Source organism: Watersipora subatra, chromosome 9 (assembly GCF_963576615.1).
Source record: "Watersipora subatra chromosome 9, tzWatSuba1.1, whole genome shotgun sequence".
Classification (NCBI taxonomy): Eukaryota; Metazoa; Bryozoa; class Gymnolaemata; order Cheilostomatida; family Watersiporidae; genus Watersipora; species Watersipora subatra.
This window is the reverse complement of record NC_088716.1, coordinates 33,482,125-33,500,977: the sequence shown is the minus strand read 5'-3', so window position 1 is coordinate 33,500,977 and position 18,853 is coordinate 33,482,125. Positions and strand designations below refer to the sequence as shown.

General features: G+C 37.5%; 1 protein-coding gene across 2 annotated transcripts in view; it reads right to left on the bottom strand.

The window, feature by feature from the left end:
• Positions 1–623: 623 nt before the first annotated feature.
• Positions 624–18,853, bottom strand: part of LOC137404704 (cationic amino acid transporter 2-like) — a 65,457-nt gene continuing 47,227 nt past the window's right edge. For both annotated transcript variants that reach the window (XM_068090937.1, XM_068090938.1), the window contains exons 8-14: positions 17,947–18,064; positions 16,741–16,938; positions 14,925–15,089; positions 13,965–14,067; positions 2,085–2,224; positions 1,529–1,810; positions 624–1,020 (exon numbers count right to left, since the gene is read on the bottom strand). In XM_068090937.1, coding sequence (XP_067947038.1) covers positions 890–1,020; positions 1,529–1,810; positions 2,085–2,224; positions 13,965–14,067; positions 14,925–15,089; positions 16,741–16,938; positions 17,947–18,064 — 1,137 coding nt within the window. In that variant the 3' untranslated portion in view covers positions 624–889. The remainder of the gene's footprint in view (positions 1,021–1,528; positions 1,811–2,084; positions 2,225–13,964; positions 14,068–14,924; positions 15,090–16,740; positions 16,939–17,946; positions 18,065–18,853) is intronic.

The window sequence follows — 18,853 nt, the reverse complement described above, 5'->3', positions numbered from 1 at the left end:
CTCTTACGCTTGTAGAAGCATTTGATGTGTGGGTGTCTTCCAAGCGCCATCAGAATTTTGATTAATAAACTAAAATATAGTAAATGTAGAAGATACCCTTAACAATTTTAGCTCTTCCCTGCCTTCCAGTCGTTAGTATAACACTTATTCTACGTACAGCCTGAGTCTTTAAAGAGATCACTCGTTAAATCTCTACTTGGGAGGAAATTTAGAAGAAAGACTTGGATGAACCTACCCTTTTCCGCGACTGGGATGAACCCCCTTTTCCTTTATCAGGCAACAGAAATATAAGATTACAATGAAAAAACCTATATTGCTGCTTCTTCAAACCTTTGCAAACAGAGGTTATAATTTCGCGTTTTAGAGTTGTTCAAATGAAACAGCTAAAAAGTTTTTAAAAATTATACTGATTTAATTATTGTAAATAGGCTAGAAGATTTGGTAAATACTAGCATGTTGATATTCGATGTCAGCATGTGAAACTAGAAAAAATTAGAAAAAATGATTAAAAGTCTACACACGGTGATACATTTCACGTGTGAGATAGCTATTTCAACTCAACTGCGACTGCAAGACAATGGTAGAGTTAGAATCTTTACCGATTGACCAATAGCAATTTAATATGTAGGCGAAAATAGCATAATTTTTTTATTAGCTAAAAATATGTAATATAATATAAAGTAGTTAGAAAATGATATAATAATCTTCATCTTCCAGAGAAAAACAGTAAAGACTGAGTGGAACAGCTATAATAAGTGGGGTAGATCATTGAGTCATTGAAGAAACAGGTTAATACATATAGGTAACTAGCTGTTAATAGACAGACGCTTGTTGTGAGCAGGTTCTCGAGGATGAAATGTAAACATTTATTGCAACTTAACTAGCTGTTTTATGTTTTGTAGTCTGTCTGATCTGAGTTTTCAGTTTCTGTGAATAGGAGAGGAGATGATTCCGAGATACTGTTACATGTTTCTCTTTCATGACTGTGCCAGATACCATAGCCAAAGTACATAACAAGACCTAGTAAATATAGCGACAATTAGTATGTACTATTAAATATATATTATATTTGATACAGCACTATTGGCGCACAGTTTAGGTTTTGCTAAGCAACTTGCAAATTCAAAAGCACATATAGTTCTTACTTGTAAAGATATTTGACAGCATTGATAGTCTCTTTGTTATAAATAGCCTTAGTTCTTACTTGTAAAGATATTTGACAGCATTGATAGTCTCTTTGTTATAAATAGCCTTAGTTCTTACTTGTAAAGATATTTGACAGCATTGATAGTCTCTTTGTTATAAATAGCCTTAGTTCTTACTTGTAAAGATATTTGACAGCATTGATAGTCTCTTTGTTATAAATAGCCTCGTTTCTTTGGAGGCTGATTAAATTAGTTCAAAATAATTCTTAACATTAAAGTGAGGACATCCATGCAAATTAATTGCCGAGTACAAGCGAGTCTCAGCATATCATACCAAGTACAGTACAACTAATTCGTATGATATAAAGAACAGGAAATCTTACCTAGTGCCATCCAGATACCAAATCGAATCCAAGTGGCAGATGAGAGCTGCAGCATCAGTATAACATTTATAGAAATACTAAGGCCTGCCACAATCGGCAGCAGTGGTATTTTGAAAGTTAGCTTTTGCTGACTCTGCGGTTGCCGATATATGACTATGATGCAACATATGTCTCCAACAGCTCCAACACCAAAAGGTAGCCATAGGTAGTTTGCTTGTGATTGTGGGAGGATGTGCATACCCATCAGCAATACGACTAGTCCCATCATGAAGGAAAAGAAGGCTATAAATGGAAGTGGAGGAAACGAATATATATAAAGAATATATATAAAGAATATATATAAAGAATATATATAAAGAATATATATAAAGAATATATATAAAGAATAGCGCCTCAAAAGGCTTTCGCTTATAAACTTAGGCATAACATTAATTTAAAGACTACTTGATTCTGCAAGGTTGAATTTGCAGAATCAAGTAAATCTCCTGTTAAATAAATAGAACAGTAAGTATATAACTCCAACTAATAAATAGGACAGTAAGTATATAGCACCTACTAATAAAAATTATAGACAATGCGACGATATGATGTGATTTTAGCGCATGCCATCTGCTATCGTGTACCAAATCGTTTCTCGTTTCATTTTTCCTCATTTCCTGTTGTACCTCATCTAAAGACTCTCCATCCAGTTTATATCTGTAAAAAATTGCATCTCAATAATACATGTATATTGTGAATATTAATCATGTGATATGTTTCAACAGGTGCCTGCACCATACTGGTCATGTGGACTGGTACAAACAACAAACTATACATGTTCTTAATTATTTCTTTATTGTGTTCATAACTATTATATGTGTATGATAGGACTAGATATTATATAATCGTGTGTTGAGGGTGTGGCCTGTTTTCAATGTAACTATTATATGTGTATGATAGGACTAGATATTATATAATCGTGTGTTGAGGGTGTGGCCTGTTTTCAATGTAACTGTTATATAACTAGTCAACCTTTTTACCCTCTTGAACCCTCTTTTACCCCCTTTTTACCCTCTGTTCGTCCTCTAAGATATAAATACCTATGCACATATGGTTACATTCATTCTTCTGTACAATACCAGAAATACTAAAGCTTTCGCTGGATCTCTCTACGAATATCAATTATCTAGAAACTGTTTGCATTGCACCAGCATTCACTGTGCACCAGCAACCATCATCATTATTAATAAGTGACTAAGTTGGCGATCTCTCAGATTGCATTAGGATCTCATATTGAACCAGCATCACAGTGCACCAACAAACATCATCAATAAATGACTAGGTTAGCAATCTCCTAAATTGCACCAGCAACACAGTGCACCAACAAACATCATCAATAAATGACTAGGTTAGCAATCTCCTAAATTGCACCAGCAACACAGTGCACCAACAAACATCATCAATAAATGACTAGGTTAGCAATCTCCTAAATTGCACCAGCAACACAGTGCACCAACAAACATCATCAATAAATGACTAGGTTAGCAATCTCCTAAATTGCACCAGCAACACAGTGCACCAACAAACATCATCAATAAATGACTAGGTTAGCAATCTCCTAAATTGCACCAGCAACACAGTGCACCAACAAACATCATCAATAAATGACTAGGTTAGCAATCTCCTAAATTGCACCAGCAACACAGTGCACCAACAAACATCATCAATAAATGACTAGGTTAGCAATCTCCTAAATTGCACCAGCAACACAGTGCACCAACAAACATCATCAATAAATGACTAGGTTAGCAATCTCCTAAATTGCACCAGCAACACAGTGCACCAACAAACATCATCAATAAATGACTAGGTTAGCAATCTCCTAAATTGCACCAGCAACACAGTGCACCAACAAACATCATCAATAAATGACTAGGTTAGCAATCTCCTAAATTGCACCAGCAACACAGTGCACCAACAAACATCATCAATAAATGACTAGGTTAGCAATCTCCTAAATTGCACCAGCAACACAGTGCACCAACAAACATCATCAATAAATGACTAGGTTAGCAATCTCCTAAATTGCACCAGCAACACAGTGCACCAACAAACATCATCAATAAATGACTAGGTTAGCAATCTCCTAAATTGCACCAGCAACACAGTGCACCAACAAACATCATCAATAAATGACTAGGTTAGCAATCTCCTAAATTGCACCAGCAACACAGTGCACCAACAAACATCATCAATAAATGACTAGGTTAGCAATCTCCTAAATTGCACCAGCAACACAGTGCACCAACAAACATCATCAATAAATGACTAGGTTAGCAATCTCCTAAATTGCACCAGCAACACAGTGCACCAACAAACATCATCAATAAATGACTAGGTTAGCAATCTCTTAAATTGCACCAGCAACACAGTGCACCAGCAAGGACAATCTTAAATAAGCAACTAGGCTGGCAATTTCCAAAATCGCACTCTGCATCACAGTGCACCAGCAGGGCAGTTGTATCTCCTTGGCCATTTCCACTGGTCAGGACCCATAGGAAGTGGTGCCTTTTCTTCAAAAATCATTAGCAAGTTTGGAGTTGTGATCCTTGTGAACATAGGGTCAGGGAATAGACAACCTCCCATAGCTTATTAGCCAAAGTCCACATCACTAGTGGCAGCAGTGGGATCCAGGACAAGAAGGTAGAAGACCAGAACACAAAATGCCAAAGACAATGACACATACACCCAATGAGCTAAAACAATTGAGTGAAGAAATTGAGGGGAAAGAGCAGCAAGCCAAATCCCCAAACTCTGCACCTCAAAATGCAAAGGAAAAATGACCTTTGCCCAGTGATGGAGCTATTGTCCCAACTAACACAAATGAATACCTGGAAACCCAAATTCTAGCCTACCAGTTCAGTCAAATGAGTCGCTCCACTGATGTGGAGCTATTCATTTCACAATTTAATGACATAGGGAAAACTAACTTTTGGAATGATTAAGAAACCACACTACAGCTCAGAACCTGTTTGGATGGACCAGCAATTGAATCTGGTAGAGGGAAGACACCAACAAAGATTTATTATTGCTTGAGGGGCAGTATGGCATCACAGCCCGCCAAGCCAGAGATTGTCTACAACAAATCAGACGCACTCCCAAGCAAAATCTACCTAACTATAGAGCTGAAATCATTAAACTAGTATCATTGCATACCCTGAAATGAATAAAACTTTTCGTATTCAGACTGCGGTGGATGGATAAGTTCCAGAAAGAACTAAACCCCACCAAGCTACTGTAACACCTACTCACCATCACTCACCATACTGTAACAGATGTAGTACAAATAACGGATGAACTCCTGCAGTTGGAAACCAAAACTTGTGTGAACACAGCAGTCGGCCTAAAGCCACAGGTCGAACAAGCTCAAACGACATCACCAAACCAACTAGACATGACTTTGAAAAACTTACAAACTCTTATCTGACAAGACAGGCTAACAAACCCACCAAGAAGGCCAGTCATATGGTCAGAGCATGTTTCCATTGTAGGAAAAATAGATATTGGAAAAAGTTCTGCTGAAAACGAAGGGCAGAATGAGCACAGACTGGCAAGCAGCCATCAGGAAATCCCACCTATTCAGCCCAGTAACTCGTTCTACTTACTCTGGACTAGCAAAGACTGTTAAAACCATACATATCCAGCATAAGGCTCAACACATCTGCAAAGAGAACACACCTATTCTGTAACCAGAGGCCAAGAGCTCAGCCAATCGAAGTTGTTTACACATGCCCGACAAATTCGAAGGTGGATAATCTGTCCACTATCTATGCGATACCGAAGCTTATGACAAAATCTTATCGAAGAGAGCTTTTAACCGCTTACCCTCCAGAAAAAAGAACAGACTTGATGCAGAGACAATCATGGCCTCAATGACAGATGGAACAGCCTCCAGCTCCATGAAACAATCACTTCACAATGCAGAATATGCAGCATACCGGCAGAAGTTCCCTTCTGACTTGCAAACATAGCGGAAGACACCATACTCGGTATGAAGTTCTTCACAAATTTCAACTCTTGGTGAACAAAGACATACTCGGGTTAAAAAGATATCTCCTCACTTGTACAAAAAGCATGGTGAACCAATTTACTCAAAGATTCAAGTGGCACAGCTCGAAATTATTCTAGCTAACTCTGAATGTCAGCTTGAGCGTTGTCTAATCACTGAAACAGTTACACTAATAGGCATAGTGGAGCAATTCAGTGCCAAAAACCTTGGGTTTAGGATTGCCTCGACATTAGTGAGTCTCGGTAAATAATTGACAAATAGGAGTACAGTGTATCAGCCCACACTCAGCTCCCACCAATATCTGACCAGAGACAAGGGTCTCACTGTTGGCAAGTTTAGAGAAGAAACAGATCATCCACTAATGCTGCACCAAACCTCTACCCCACCATGGTATGCTACCAAGTTCAACATCCCACAGGTGGCAACTGCTGCTCCCAAAAAATGCAATTGGTAAAACAAGCATCCAAGAATTGCGCAAATGCAAAACAACGTGATAAGCCTATGCAGCTGATTACGGAGTACTCGACTGTGTTTAGCACAAGAGAAAACAACTTGGTGGTGACTGAGCTAGTCATACACAAAATCCCTACTCACCTAAAAACTCAGCCTATCAAACAGCGCCTAAGCAGTTAGGGATAAGAAAAGACTAAGAGGTAGAAAGGCAAGTTGGTTTAACACTGCTTGGTGGAGCTAGCCAACAGCCCCTGGAGCTCCCGGTAGCACTCGTTAAAAAAAGGACGATTCCTGGAGACTACGTATCGATTACAAAAAACTATATGCAGTTACCAGAAAAGATGTGTATCCACTACCACCTATAGATGAGTCTAGATGCACTGCCAGGTAGTGTCTACTTTTCATTTTTGGATCTTGTATCCAGGTACTAGCAGCTCAAGATAAGCAAGGATGCCAGTGACAAGGCAGCCTTTGCGACAAAAGGTGGACTATGGAAACTAAGAGGCTTGCCATTTGGACTCAAGTCAGCACTGACTACATTTGAACGACTAATGGAAAAAGTTCTGCATGATCTTACGTGGAATTCACTACTGCTCTACCTTGATTACGATGTAATCTCTGGGAAGGATTTTCAAACTCACCTTAATAGATTGGTCACTATGTTGCAAAAGTTCAAGTGAGCCAATTTGAAAATCAAACCTAGAAAATGCGAGTTGCTATAAAGAGAGGTCAAGTATCTAGGGCACGTATTCAACCACCAGGGGTAAAGATAGACCCAGACGAAATCAGGGCTGTAAAAGAGGGGACAGCTCTCACATGCCAGATAGAATTGCACACATTTGTTAGACTTGTCGGTTATTATTGTCATTTCTGTGCTGATTATGCTATGGTGGCCATTAAATCGTCTGAAAGCTAAAGGAGCCAAGTTTGAGTGAGGTAAAACAGAGGAGAACTCCATTCAGATGCTGAGAACATTTTTATTTGAAGCACCGGTGTTAGCCTACTCTGGCCAGCTGAGCAATACATACTGAATACATATGCTAGCCTGGATGGCGTTGGAATCGTACTCTCACAAGTTCAACAAGGGCAAAAGAGACCAGTTGCTTATTACTCTAAAAGCCTTTCCTGTAGCGAGAGGAACTAATAGTCTGTGGGCCGAGCAGACAAAAGAGTTCTAGAAATGATGTTCCGTTGGCACCCCTTTCAGTGGCAATTTCTGCAGGGATTTCAACTAACTTCGGTATGAAGAATTCAAAACTGAAGAGTTGCAGCAGCTGCCATTCTCACTTCTATGAGAAATTTAATAAAAATTATATTTTAGGATTTATCTCCCCTGTAAATAAGATTTTTTTCATAGAAGCATCAAATTTGCAACTTTTCAACATTATTATTTTGTTGTGATTTAGGGTGTCATTGGTGAAGTCAAAGTTCATCTTCTATCTACTTTCAAACATTCCATATCCTGCGATTGTTACACGCACATGTAAACTATATACATGTATATACGTATATGTACATGTGTATATTATTGTATGGTTTAATAGCTTTATTTTACAAAAAAATTCAAAACACTAACTAGAAATTCCCCTGTCATACAGCCCACGACCTGATAATGGAATAAGGGATAATGGAAAAAAGAAAGGGTAGTGCTGGTTGTTGAAAAAGTAGTTGTCAGCAGGAATTGACAGAGCATAGTGTAAATGAGAGTTGTTCGAGATGATATAAAATAAATTTGAGGGGACACGACTTCAAAAAGGAAATTCTAGTAATCTAGGAATTTGACAGGGCAACTTGTTGTATTTGAGTATTGTATGTAATGAAATGTTTCTCATTACATCCAGTACAAGTGGGCTGTGATATGTTGTTGTCAAGTCTGCCTAGAAAGTTGTTACGCAGTTCTTGAAAATCAGTACAATCTAAAGATTATTTGTAAAAAATTCACACCTACTCTACTACTATCTCAAACCTATGTTTTACAACAATAAAATGAATATTAATTAAAGCTGTAGGCTTAACCTACTGTAATGTATGTAATTTAACAACAGAAATAAGGAAATATGTTTATTATATCTCTGAAATGCAATATTAGAAGTAAAATGACAAGCTGCTGTGTAATATACACAGTTTGAAAGCTGGTTGTGTTGAATGTAGAACAGTTTTGATAGCGATCTAGCAGAAAGCAAGTATGAGCGTTCACACGTCTGGAAGTTTTCTGCAAACTGGAGCAAAATGAAAAAATGTTTTCGTCATAAAGGGGCGTTGTAGTTTGGCCCTAGTGTGTACATAAGATGTAAAGAATTTTGGCTAACGTTTTAAATAAATTAATGAAACCTTCCGTGATTGTAAAAAACATAGGCTGATAGACTGTGTACCACAATTTCGTACCTGTAAATCGGTCTAAGCCTCAAACAGTCTACATTTATTACAGAAACCTTCAGACAAATAAATTCGAATAATTATTCTTATGATAATTTTATAAAATCAAATAATTATTCTTATAATTAAATATTTTTGCAAGACATTAAAAACGGAAAAATATTAGAAACCTTCGGCAATTCGACAATGCTATAGACTGGTGAAATGTGCACGTTCTTTTTCCGTGCAATGCGCACAACTTAATGGTTCTACTCTCTGTCGCTCGGCGTTTCGTTTGCCGGTCTTAATTTTGATAAAAATAAGGCTGGTCAAGTTTTAATAACGAATTTAGGCCGAATTAATCTATCTATGAATAATCCGATCAGATGGGTAATTTTTAGGATATTGTCGACAATTTACAAAGACTTGGTAACATATTTAAATAGGTTTATATGTGTTTTGTATCGTTATTATACATAAACGACTCATTAAAAAATGGTTAAATTTGTTGATGAGATTTCGGTACAAAGGTTTGTGACGGTGTTGATGAATAATTTTATGAGTTGTGTGCACATGCATTTATCATAAATCTCTCAAACAATCGCTCTGCTCGTGTTTGGTCGTGGGAATATGTTTATATGCGTTTTGTATCATTATTATACTTAAACGACTTTACACAAAAATGGTTAAATTTTTTGATCGGATTTCGGTACAAAGGTTTGGTAACGGCCGTTGACGGACAATTTTTCGGGAGTTGTGTGTGCATATGCATTTATCATAAAGCTTCCAAACAATCGCTTCGCTCGTGTTTGGTCGTGGGATAAAAATAAATTTTCTGTGCAAGGACGTTTATTACCCGGGCAATGCTGGACATTCAACTAGTATTAACAAAATAAATAAAATCAAGGAAAATTAATGAAATGATTAAAGATTGACTTGCAATAAAATTCACATTACAGTTATTTGATATGAAAAGATTCACCATGTCTTACTCTGTTGTGTTGTAAGTGCAAAATATGTGGAAAAGTGATTACAAGCTCATAAAAGCTCAAAAATGAAAAGCTGCCGTAGATTGGAATCTCTTTATTTCGATGACGTAGCCACGAAATTTGGTTATCGTCTTGTCACGTATGTTCTCACGTGAATTGAAAGGCCAATACAAAGCTCAATATAAAACTTATCGTAGTACTAGTTTATGACAAACACTTCGGGTTTTACCAAAGACCCCGTATCAAATATAGATGCTCGCTACTTTACGGTTTTGTTTTGGCCTGGTCTAATTGGCAAGTTGTAACCTGATCATGTGACCCAATACTTCGCAGATAAATTTTGCAGCACTTCTCGATTATCACAGGTGACCAACAAGCTCGGCATGATTATCAGACCATGATATGTACTCCTTCAAGCTAAGGTTTAAAACTTAAACGAATTTTTGCGGTAAATTATAAGATATCACTGCTAAAAGTGACAGCATTACGGTGATGATGAAATAGACACGTAAGAACAATAAGCATAGTTTTATTGAATGCGGGAAGTATATTTGTGAAAATATTTCGACGAATAAGGTTGCAAAAAAGTGTAAACAGAAACTATCTCTCACAACTACATCACATTTGAGCCGTTTTGGAAAGGGAATCCAAACTACGGCGGTCTCGCGTGGTTGCGATTTTCTGTTCGTTTTTGAGGTTTTAAGAGCTTGTAATCACTTTTCCACATATTTTGCACCTACAACAGAGTAAGACATGGTAAATCTATTCATATTAAATTACGGTAATGTAAATTTTGTTGCAAGTCAACCTTTAATGAAATTAATGTATTAATGAAATCAAAACAACTGTTCTGTTGGTCATTGAGGTGGCGATGGCAACCTATTCGCGCCTGAAAGTATTATTCAATTTTTACTGTTGTTTTTCTCTGTATAAAGATAAAATATAAACATCAAAATGTTTCAAAGGGAAATAACTTTAATTACAGTTTAACTACAATTCGCAAGCCCTTTAATTTCCAAGCATCAGTTTTGCTGTTATTTCCAACTGCAACACATACCTGTTATAGCTGTATAGGCTACCTGTGATAGCTGTGTAGGCTACCTGTGATAGCTGTGTAGGCTACCTGTTATAGCTGTGTAGGCTATCTGTTATAGCTGTGTAGGCTACCTGTGATAGCTGTATAGGCTACCTGTTATAGCTGTGTAGGCTACCTGTTATAGCTGTATAGGCTACCTGTGATAGCTGTGTAGGCTACCTGTTATAGCTGTGTAGGCTATCTGTTATAGCTGTGTAGGCTACCTGTGATAGCTGTATAGGCTACCTGTTATAGCTGTGTAGGCTACCTGTTATAGCTGTGTAGGCTATCTGTTATAGCTGTATAGGCTACCTGTGATAGATGTGTAGGCTACCTGTTATAGCTGTGTAGGCTATCTGTTATAGCTGTGTAGGCTACCTGTGATAGCTGTATAGGCTACCTGTTATAGCTGTGTAGGCTACCTGTTATAGCTGTATAGGCTACCTGTGATAGCTGTGTAGGCTACCTGTTATAGCTGTGTAGGCTATCTGTTATAGCTGTGTAGGCTACCTGTGATAGCTGTATAGGCTACCTGTTATAGCTGTGTAGGCTACCTGTTATAGCTGTGTAGGCTATCTGTTATAGCTGTGTAGGCTACCTGTGATAGCTGTGTAGGCTACCTGTTATAGCTGTGTAGGCTACCTGTTATAGCTGTGTAGGCTACCTGTGATAGCTGTGTAGGCTATCTGTTATAGCTGTGTAGGCTACCTGTTATAGCTGTGTAGGCTATCTGTTATAGCTGTGTAGGCTACCTGTGATAGCTGTATAGGCTACCTGTTATAGCTGTGTAGGCTACCTGTGATAGCTGTATAGGCTACCTGTTATAGCTGTGTAGGCTATCTGTTATAGCTGTGTAGGCTACCTGTGATAGCTGTGTAGGCTACCTGTGATAGCTGTATAGGCTATCTGTGATAGCTGTGTAGGCTACCTGTTATAGCTGTGTAGGCTACCTGTGATAGCTGTGTAGGCTACCTGTTATAGCTGTATAGGCTACCTGTTATAGCTGTGTAGGCTACCTGTTATAGCTGTGTAGGCTACCTGTTATAGCTGTGTAGGCTATCTGTTATAGCTGTGTAGGCTACCTGTTATAGCTATGTAGGCTACCTGTGATAGCTGTGTAGGCTATCTGTTATAGCTGTGTAGGCTACCTGTTATAGCTGTGTAGGCTATCTGTTATAGCTGTGTAGGCTACCTGTGATAGCTGTATAGGCTACCTGTTATAGCTGTGTAGGCTACCTGTGATAGCTGTATAGGCTACCTGTGATAGCTGTATAGGCTACCTGTTATAGCTGTGTAGGCTATATGTTATAGCTGTGTAGGCTACCTGTTATAGCTGTGTAGGCTACCTGTTATAGCTATGTAAGCTTCATGTTATAGCTGTATAGGCTACCTGTTACAGCTGTATACGCTACCTTTTATAGCTATGTAGGCTACCTATTATAGCTATATACGCTACCTGTTTTAGCTATGTAGTCTGCATGTTATAACTATATAAGCTACATGTTATAGCTGTATAGGCTACCTGTTATAGCTGTGTAGGCTACCTGTTATAGCTGTATAGGCTACCTGTTATAGCTGTGTAGGCTACCTGTTATAGCTGTGTAGGCTACCTGTTATAGCTGTGTAGGCTACCTGTGATAGCTGTATAGGCTACCTGTTATAGCTGTGTAGGCTATCTGTTATAGCTGTGTAGGCTACCTGTTATAGCTGTGTAGGCTATCTGTTATAGCTGTGTAGGCTACCTGTGATAGCTGTATAGGCTACCTGTTATAGCTGTGTAGGCTACCTGTGATAGCTGTATAGGCTACCTGTGATAGCTGTATAGGCTACCTGTTATAGCTGTGTAGGCTATCTGTTATAGCTGTGTAGGCTACCTGTTATAGCTGTGTAGGCTACCTGTTATAGCTATGTAAGCTTCATGTTATAGCTGTATAGGCTACCTGTTACAGCTGTATACGCTACCTGTTATAGCTATGTAGGCTACCTATTATAGCTATATACGCTACCTGTTTTAGCTATGTAGTCTGCATGTTATAACTATATAAGCTACATGTTATAGCTGTATAGGCTACCTGTTATAGCTGTGTAGGCTACCTGTTATAGCTGTATAGGCTACCTGTTATAGCTGTGTAGGCTACCTGTTATAGCTGTGTAGGCTACCTGTTATAGCTGTGTAGGCTACCTGTGATAGCTGTATAGGCTACCTGTTATAGCTGTGTAGGCTATCTGTTATAGTTGTGTAGGCTACCTGTTACAGCTGTATACGCTACCTGTTATAGCTATGTAGGCTACCTATTATAGCTATATACGCTACCTGTTATAGCTATGTAGTCTGCATGTTATAACTATATAAGCTACATGTTATAGCTGTATAGGCTACATGTTATAGCTGTATAGGCTACCTGTTATAGCTGTATACGCTACCTGTTATAGCTATGTAGGCTACCTATTATAGCTATATATGCTACCTGTTATAGCTATATAGGCTGCATGTTATAGCTATATAAGCTACATGTTATAGCTGTATAGGCTACCTAGTATAGCTGTGTAGGCTACCTGTTATAGCTATGTAGGCTACCTGTTATAGCTGTATAGGCTACCTGTTATAGCTGTATAGGCTACCTGTTATAGCTGTATAGGCTACCTGTTATAGCTGTATAGGCTACCTGTTATAGCTATTAAAACTGCATATTACAGCTATATACGCTACCTGTTATAGCTATGTAGGCTACCTGTTATAGCTATGTAGGGTACCTGTTATAGCTATGTAGGGTACCTGTTATAGCTATGTAGGGTACCTTTTATAATACGCTACTGGTACAATAAATACGTATATGCCATTTCAAATAGGCCTTTAGGAAACATGCCAATTAAATTGAAAGAAGGCAAAAGTTACCAAAACGTTCACAAAGAGCAGAAAGAAAAAGCTGAAAACATCAGTCAGTGGTGTCATAATCATTATCACCCTATGACTGAGAAGAAGACATAAGCTAAAAGAGATGAAGCATACAAAACACTAAAACAGTGTACTATATTCCTGCAGGTAAGTAAACATAAGGTGTTATGTCATGCTGCGCTACCAAATTTGTTAGTGTCTTTTGACTATCATGTTGTCATTTCATCACAAGCCTTTGCATCATGAAGAGGCAAAAAATATCAATAGATTATCAATATCAATATAGATTAACTGCCAAATAAAAATGTTCTTTAATGTTTTAGATAGATAAGATGTTATATTATGACATACAAAAATTTGAGAAAGTTTAATAAAGGTATGAAAAATTGACTAAATTTTACACAAGATTCTCATAGTAAAAGACCTTAGCCAGGCTTTATAGCAATGTACATGTGAATACCTCTGCAGGACTTTCAAGTAATAAACAAAGAGGGAACTTCCTGTATTCCAGTATGTTTAACTAGCATACTATAGCATGTTACAATAGCATGCTAGTATAGCAGGTTTCTGAGTCGTGACCTCATGTTTAGCTATATTGTACTCGTACCAAGAAGACATACCTGAGGAGAAGGACACTACATGCCACCAGAGTATAAGCCATCAGAGTCCCTATTGATAGCATGTCTACCAACTCATCTAGGTCAAATAATAGAGCCATCAATGCTGCAATTAGACTGTAATGAGTTAATGGTACACTCTATCTTGCTGAAATATAAGGCTCATTATGAAATTGATATAACAGCAAAGATGATACTATAAGAATATGTTTTGTTGGGTCTGCACTAAAGGGTGGCGATTGTGACGATCGTTCCTGTTCATGAGCCATATCAGTATGACTATATGAAAAAAGGGAGAGGCTTTCAAGAGGCAAGTTAAGAGAGATGAAGTATGATGTATACAAAACGGTCCTATATTCCCAATTATAACTTGCAGACACGTGCAAAGTACCAAATGACTTTTTGGTACTGGCCATTTTTTCGCCAGAAAAATTTTAAACCGTGTTACGCGCCAAAAGTTGAGCAAACCAATCGGCTCAGTAAGATGATACTTATGTATGAATTTTAGTTATAACAAGTTCAGCCAGTTCTACTTAATGTCTAAATAATTTATATCATTCAACAGGCCCTGTTTTAATTATCAGCAAATCTTCTAGACATAAAAGTGTTATATCAAAAGTGTTATAGCAAAGGTGTTATAGCAAAAGTGTTATAGCAAAAGCGTTATTGCAAAAGCGTTATAGTAAAAGCGTTATAGCAAAAGCCTTATAACAAAAGCGTTATAGCAAAAGTGTTATAGCGAAAGCGTTATAGCAAAAGTGTTATAGCAAAAGCGGTTCCTTAATAGCGGTTACTGAATATATAAAGCGTTGGATGTAAACTGAATGCGTTTTTATGAAGTCCATATGAAGGATTTCCAAATACTGGATGAAAGTATGCTCCTGCACTGCTGACAACCGATCGCTTGGAACATCTTGTTAAAAAAGTGCATCTTGTTAAGATATACATGCAGGTATGACATACCAGCGAATGTTCCAGATACCAGTGTGCCAATAACTGGAGTACCAAATCTCTGGTTGATGTCGGCAAAGCAACTAAAAATGAGCCCATCTGATCCCATGGCATAAAGAATTCTTGGCAAAGCAAATATGGCACCTAGTAGAGTGCAAGAGAGACCAGCGATTGCTCCTGTAACAGTAAAACAACCTAGATTACAGTGTAGATAGTTGATGGTAGCCATAGAAAACCAAACTCACATGCTGAGCTATTACTTTTTCTTTTTCCTATCTAACTAGAAGCTGTTGCGTATAACAAGTACCAAACAACTTTGGCTGCAGACCAAAAACAGTAAATAATAACTAATAAACTCCCCTCAAAGCCAATTATTAAAACCTCTGTCTGTCTGTCTGTCTGTTCACCTAACTGTTGGCAATTGAGTCACAAATACACAATAACAAACTATTAGTAACCAAAATAACAAAATCAGACTTGTTTTCTTTTTACCCAACAACCTCAGAAAATAGGAGCGGACAACCTCAGAAAATAGGAGCAGACAACTCGTTCTTTGTATTACGCGTATTCTCTAATTGTGATTTAATAAGGGTCATGAATTTTTGACGAACTTTCATTCAGAGCAGAATGTGATCAAGTAGCCTGCGAGATTTAACTGGTGACTTTACGATATGACGAGCATGGACTATGCAGAGAATCACAGAACAGCATTGTTTAAAAATATCATAATTATAATGAACTAGCTGGGTGCGCGGCGTTGCACGGGTAATAACAAAAAGCGTTTGTACAAAATTTTACTTTTAATCAGCATATTCAACATCAACATTTACTGTTCTAACTTTTAAATGAAGGTGTTTGTTTATTTCTATGAACTGTGATATTTATGTTTACTGTGTTTATTTCTGTGTAATTCATACCGTATCGGCTGCAGAGAACTAGAGGTCTATACTACAGATCTATACTGATTGCAATAGTCTTGTTGGCTATATGAGTTTCCATATTTTTCTTCACTTATGGGCATGCATCTTTGTACTGGTATGGCTTTACAGATTCTTCTTCTGGTATGGCTTTAGTACAGCTGCAGTGTTTAACATGAAGCCGTAAAAGACTGGCTTGTGTTTCAAGTGTATGCCAAATTTATTCCATGGTATAGCCAGTTGGACGGTGTAGTGTATTGGATAAATGGATGTCCGCAGAACTGGAGGTTGCGAGTTCAAATACAGTTTGCAGCGCATATCTGGTTCCTAAAATTTTATCGCTATAGCTGGCCAGAGGGAAGTACAGAAGTACAGACAGACAAACATTGAGATTTGTATATAGAATAGATGAATGTCCGGTGTTCCTCAGGTATTAAAAGTCTTTGTACAGCAAGTTTATTTTTATTTAACATAAAACAACAGTTACCATTTTAATTTTCCAACTTCAGATCATGAGAAAAGTGTTTTGAGCAGTTTAAATAAATTAAAAAAAAAATAACCCAACTGTAAAGGTTTTCAGACTTTGTCAAACTTTGTGTAACTTTCAAACTTCATATCACAAAGAAAATGTTTTGTGCAGGTCAAATAAATTGAGAAACAAAATAAAACAACCATAAAAGTGTTTAAATGTAACAGTGAAATAACTATCAAGTAATAGCTAAATTAAGTCTGTTTTGCTACGATTACAATAAAAGATGATTTGGTAATGATACAATTGATACGAACTGAGAAAACAAAATAAAAATCCTGAATATGTTGAATTAATAATAACAATTCTTGCATAGAAGTGTGTGTATAAAATAGGTTAGTGTTCCATAGAAATTTCAATTAACTTGATGCAGTAGACTCACCAATAGATATGACCCATTGGATAACCACGAGTCCTACTTGTTCAAACGCCACGGGAAGGGCAGCAGTGGCATCCAACTCATAGTAGGGAACCATGAGTGTGATGATTATTGAAACACTGCAGTAGGCAGCGCAGCAGGCTAATAGAGATATGATGATGCTGATGGGTATTGCTTTCTGTGGGTTCTTCACCTCCTCACCTGTATATAGATTCAATTTTGTTTTATCACCAGTTTATCTATGCAATAGATGAAGCATCAATCAGCTTCAGTCTAGCAAACAAAAAGGAGACAACTTCTGCCTCCCAGATTCCAATTTCTAGTGTGTCAGTTACTGTGCTGCCATCCCGCCAAATTATATTTATCATCAACACCATTACCTTTATTGCTACTTTAATTGAAAAACTGTCTGCCATCACTCGACAAGGCAGAGAATATTCACAGTATTGAATTATTTGTAGAAAACAACAAATCTAATGAATGTGACATATGTCATATGACTTTGCCACATGATATTGTGACATATCATTGTCATATGACATTGTCATATGACATGATATGTCACATTCATATAACTTAACTAGTATGTGTAGGTCATAGCTGCACAGACTTGCCAACTAAATGAATAGGCGAAAGCTGTGCAGACCTGTCAACTGAATAAATAGGCTACAGATGCGCAGACCTAGCAACTGAATGAATAGGGTACAATTACAAAGGACTGTCCACTACAAGCTTGAACAAGAATTCACATGAGCTCGTGGAGCTACTACAAAATACAGAGTTGCTTGCTTGTTTTCAGATGATTATACAGTAATTAATGAGAAGATAACTCTCAAGTTTTGCAGTTCATAACCCATGATCATGTAATAGTTTAAAAAGTTTTTGGATCATTTTCTGAGCTTATTCTGGTTATTATTTAGTTTAAACAATCAGCGAGCAGGCCAAGAAATCCAAAATAAATTGTATAGTGTGCTTCCGATGTGAGTGATAGACATCTGCTAGACTGCCAAACCTAATGCGGCTACAAGATAAGGTGCCTGAGACCAAAATGTAAGGTCTTGAGGTTCAGACAGAACACTTCAGGCATGAAATAAAACAAATCATTAGACAGTGTACCAGTAAACATAAGACAGATTATATTCCCGTTATCTATGAAACGGTTGTTATTATTTGTGTCTTAATTGTTATTATTGCAATAGATTGCCTTACCAGTGGTCGCTATAACATCGAAACCAACGAAGGCATAGAAACATGTAGAAGCACCAGCCAGCATTCCTGTGAAGCCAAATGGCATGAACCCTCCGTTATCAGTAAAGCCACCTTTTTGCTGAAGCAAAATTAAGCAGAACTTGAAGCGTGCCATCTAGTAATGCATTATATTAAATTTATTGCTTAGCTGTTATATTTACCAATAAAAAGTGAACCATAAAAACTACAAATAACAGAAGTTTCTCACTTTTCCATGAAGCAGTAATCAAAATTAATCTATCTGAAGCTCGCTATGGTACACAGTTTCTAGGACTAGCTCACTAGAACATTGCTATAGTACAAGGCATAGTTAAAGATGTGGTTGCGTCAAATTTGAGTTGATTTTAAAAGAAAGTATTTTTCTTTGTCTTTCAGTTGATATGTTGTGCGTTGTGTTAGGCGATTTCATTGTCAAGATATTTGAAGATAAAATTTGTCAAAAATTAATCGCGGTAAAAACGCTCAGGCCAAACAAGCTTTCCCAGACTTGCCCAAAATGATGTAACGCGTGATACAACCTGTCTCTATCTCTCGTATTCACATCGGCTATTGCGATAAGTCTAGTCCTACGCGGCTCTAGTCCTAAGCGGCTCTATTGGCATATATTTTATATTGTATTTGCTCATGTTGGCTAGAATAAAATTATAAATCAAGCTACAGATACATTAGTACTAATGTCTCAGACGCCTCAAACAAGGGATATTAAACACTTGTCATATTAGCTTCTTCTAAATGCTGTGTAAACATCTTAGTACCGACTACCAATTCTACCGGTCTACGGTAATTTTGTCAAGCAAACTATGCAGAATAAGGTCTTTCTATCGGCACAGTACCATCGCTACCCACACTTATGATATACAGCCCCCAA